The sequence below is a fragment of the Leuciscus leuciscus genome (genome assembly GCF_965113295.1).
Source record: "Leuciscus leuciscus genome assembly, contig: HAP1_SCAFFOLD_648, whole genome shotgun sequence".
NCBI lineage: Eukaryota > Metazoa > Chordata > Actinopteri > Cypriniformes > Leuciscidae > Leuciscus > Leuciscus leuciscus.
Window position 1 is genome coordinate 1 of NW_028118092.1, and position 4508 is coordinate 4508.

General features: G+C 39.9%; 1 protein-coding gene across 1 annotated transcript; it reads left to right on the forward strand.

Moving 5' to 3' along the window:
• Window positions 1-222: 222 nt before the first annotated feature.
• Window positions 223-2532, forward strand: LOC309491864 (uncharacterized protein; the record flags this gene model as incomplete). The annotated part of the gene is made up of 5 exons (XM_082190887.1): window positions 223-328; window positions 616-694; window positions 803-1038; window positions 1407-1628; window positions 1812-2532. Coding segments are annotated over 5 exons (1053 nt in total), but the record flags the coding sequence as incomplete, so codon positions are not given.
• Between the last annotated feature and the right edge of the window lie 1976 nt (window positions 2533-4508).

Sequence of the window (4508 nt, forward strand, 5' to 3'; positions counted from 1 at the left end):
AGTTTCAATGACTTAAACATCCAATTTGATTGAATAATAAATAAAAAAATAAGGATGATTATATGATGGTGGCCATGGACATCATATAGTAATTTCTAATAGCACTGTCCTAAAATGACAACATATATATATATATATATATATATATATATATATATATATATATATATATATATATATATATATATATACACACATCTTTTTTTATTACATTTTTTGTAGTTTGCCGAATGTATTCTCCGTCAGCAGCCAATTGATTTTTCCAGTGATGAAGAATCAGTTAACAACCTCAGGAAACACATAGCTGTCACTCTTCTACAAGACAGTGGTACGTTTCACGGAAGTTCTCAAGTTCAGACAGAGCACCATTCATTTTAGTACACATCGTTTAAATCACTGATGCATAACCAGTTTTTTAAATTATGATTTAGTATGTAGAGTAGACCTTATGGCAGTAAAATCCTTGAGCTGTGAATGTCTCGAGAAGCTAATAAAAATGTTCGTAATGATTATTGCAGTTCTTCCCAGACATGACACAGGGAGAGCATTACATCTATATAAATTGTTTTTGGCCTCCTATTTTTTTTCTCTCTTTTATTCTGTATTGTTTTCTAGATGATTTAACCCGGTTGTGCTCATTCTGGTTGTGCCAGGACGCTGTTGACGCAGCTGTGCTGCTGGACTCTTTGTGCGTGTATGTCTCTTCACGCAGCAAGGACCTAACATGTCACAAACAATCTTTACATCCGAGTAGCCATAATTTTGCCCAAGTAACAAACCTTTTTGTTCCTCGCCTACAAAGCAATTCTTCGGACGACGACCACCAGTCATTTGCTGAATTGGCTACAGCCGGAGGCAGTTCGAGTCTGCCAACTGCCCGCAAAGACTTCTCTGCATTTGTGACCAGTTTTCCCATTTCACTGGATGGGCAGCCTCCATCGAAAAAACAGCGTGTGAAGTATGGGTTTCCTGAAGACCGCACCTTCTATGATAAGTGGCGGGTCTCGCAGTACGCCCAGAGGCGGGAATATCTTCTGGGTAAGTCTCCGAATCCACCAATACAGCATTGTCCCGCATTTTAACATGCAGACGCTGCAGGTTGCTGTGGGTGTTTTTTTTAATTTTTTTTAAAAATTTTTTGTAAACAGCCGCCAAGTTTTTACCAATGCTTAAGGCATTTTTTTTTTCTAAACCCCTTAACACAGCAACACACCCACATCACACAATTAGCCAAGGGTTTGATCTCCTGGTCAAAACTAAACCTTTGTTTGTTTTTTTTTAATACAAACTCCAAACCCAAACACCTTTTCCTACCACACACTATCTCTATCAAAACGCAGCAATGTCCGACTCACACGATCACTTTTGACTTCTTTTGAGTAAAGTGGTTTCATTTTGTCTTTCAGAACACTTCAAAGTCCATAAGCCTTCGACCGGAAAGTTGTCGAGGCTGATTAGGCAGGAGGGGTGGAAGTCCAACTACCCGAAGCCAGAGGAGATTCAACGGTTGTGGAAACCATCTCCTTCCAACCTCGCCATAGAGTCGGATGAGGCCATAATGAAGTGCCTGTCTGAGCAGACCTGGACGGGGCTGGCTATTAAGGACTTCGGTGCCAAGCAAGGTCGTGGTAAGGGTAAAACTGTGGCATTAGTTTGTTCTATAAATGAAACGTGGGCCATGCAACGTATACTGCAGTGAATTATTAGCATAGGCAGTAGAGGTTTTTTTTTTTTTTTTACAGAACACATTTTTCAAATGAATGCAATGTTTATTCAACCAACTCAAAATGTAATGTTTTGTTCTATTGTAGGAGTGGTTGCAACACGGCCCTTTCTTAAAGGGGAAATAGTTTGTGACTATCACGGGAAGGTGATTCCAGCATCAGTTGGGAAGGAGATGATGCGGGACCTCGGTGACCAGGCTGGCTACTTGTTTTTTTTTAAGGCGGGCCAAAGAGACCTATGTGTCGACGCGCAGACCTTTCCCTGCACATGCCATCCCAACTCGGACACGTTTGGCCGACTCATAAATCATTCTGCAAAGATGCCAAACTTAAAGCCGTTTTACTGCTCCGTTAAGCTGAGTGGAGTGAAAACGGATGTAATTTTGTTCAAAGCGCTCTCTGACATACCTGTCGACACCCAGCTCAAATTCGATTATGGTGTTCGGAGGACCTCATTCCGTGGCGAGGGCTTAAACCTAGAATGGCTTGATGAGTAGGCCAGGACTTGCACCTAAAAAATCTGTCCTGTCACTTTTCGACACAGGCGAAGCTTGGTTCCGAGGACTGGATGAATTTGTATGTGGATCTTGTGCCGAAGATGGCTGCCTGCCGGGGTTTTTTTGTCTCCCCTTTCCCCTCAGTCCACAGAGCTTGATTTCGTTGCCAGTTGTTTTGTCTCAATTTTATAGTTCTGTTATAGTTTTTATTTTATAGTTCTTTAATGTTTACATTGTTTCTTTTTAAGATGTTATTTTGTAAAATGTTTGTCACTTTTTTATTTTTCAAATAAATCTGTTACCCATCTCAATTTCTCTGCTTGTTCTCTATAAATATTTTAATTTGAGATGTCATGCATTAGTGTATACAACCAAATTACTTTTTAGTGTATACAAAAGTGAGCCCCCCCCCCCCCCCTCCTGATTTGAGCCTCTGAGTCCAGTTCTCATGCTCCGTAGGCCCTTAACATTGCAACAGAAACCAGTGTATTTACAGAAAACAATTTCAAAATGAATGCATTGTTTATTCACAAACTCAATGTAATGTTTTCTTCTATTGCAAATCACAAGTGGTGTTGTGGCCTTTGACCCTGCATGCAGACGGCCTGACGCAAAGTGTACTTGAGTTTTCCCCACCTGTTAACCTGTCAATGCGTAATGGTTGCATTTGGCGTGCATATCAGCACCAGTGCTGAACCGGCTCAATGGCTGTATGTAATGTGGCTTTGTATGAATTTGAGCACCTATGCCCAGTTGTCCTGCTCTGGCTGGGCCTGGATGGATGGATGGCTAATACATTAAAACAAGCAAAATTATCAAGTTATGTCCCTTTTGATCTGTTTCTATGTGTGAGTTGTTTGTATTGTTCTCTGTCCAGGAAGAAGACTGGATTGGTCCTGCAGTCTGATTGGTGCCACGTCCTGATTGGTCAGCTGACTCCTGATCGTTTATTACATATTTGTAACTCTGTGGTCTAAGTTTTAAATGTTACAAAAATAAATGCCTTTTAAGACATCTTTCATCTTGTGTGTTGATCTCATGTTAGGGTTAGGTAGGGAGGTAAAAACGACTTTCACCCTCATTAGTAACCACCCTCATTTGCATATATGGAATCTGATTGGCCGAATCTTAACTGTCCAGATATCTGCAACGGTGTGTTTTATCTGTACGAAACTTGGTTTATATAGTAATTGATGTATGGCTAGTCGACTGGTGGTGGTTTGGTGCGCCTCTAGCGCCACCAGGTGTGTAGACACGGTACTGCACTTTATTTGTTTTTTTTTTAACAGGGGTCTATTTTATAAATTGCTGTTGTATCTAGGGTTATTTTATATAGGGGTGGTCTATCCTGGTATATTTTGGGTAGGGTCTGTGTAGGTCCCGCCAGTGGTCAGTGTTTTTTGGTTTTGTTTTCTGTTTTTTTGTGCAGGTGGTGGGTAGGTTTAGCTGGTTAGGTGAGGTAGCGTGCCAGGCCTTTGGCCTTTGACCCTGCATCCATGCAGACGCCCTGACGCAAACTGAACTTGAGTTTTCCCCCAGCTGTTCACCTGTCAATGCAAAATGGTTGCATTTGCCGTGCATATCAGCACGAGTGCTGAAACAGCACCAATGCTGACAGGTAAGTGTCTATTTCTATAGATAGATTGATGGATGGAGTGATGGATGGATGGATGGATGGATGGATGGATGGATGGATGGATGGATGGATAGATAGGTACATGAGTTGAAACAACTTTTTGTTAAAAAAAATGTTTTTGTTAAAAAAAATGTTTTTGTTTGAAAAAGTGAATGTTTTTTAGGCCTGTGTTACATTGATGGATGGAGTGATGGAGTGATGGATGGATGGATGGATGGATGGATAGATAGATGAATAGATGAATATATAGATACATGAGTTTAAACCACTTTTTGTTAAAAAAAATATGTTTTTGTTTGAAAAAGTGAATGTTTTTAGGCCTGTGTTATACATGGATGGATGGAGTGATGGATGGATGGATGGATGGATGGATAGATAGATAAATAGATAGATAGATGAATAGATGAATATATAGATACATGAGTTTAAACAACTTTTTGTTAAAAAAAAAAAAGTTTTTGTTTGAAAAAGTGAATGTTTTTAGGCCTGTGTTATACATGGATGGATGGAGTGATGGAGTGATGGAGTGATGGATGGATGGATGGATAGATAGATGGATAGATGGATAGATGGATAGATGGATAGATGAGTTTGATCGACTGTTTGTTCATATTTTTTTATTGTTTTGTGTTAAATATTGAAAGTAGTCTT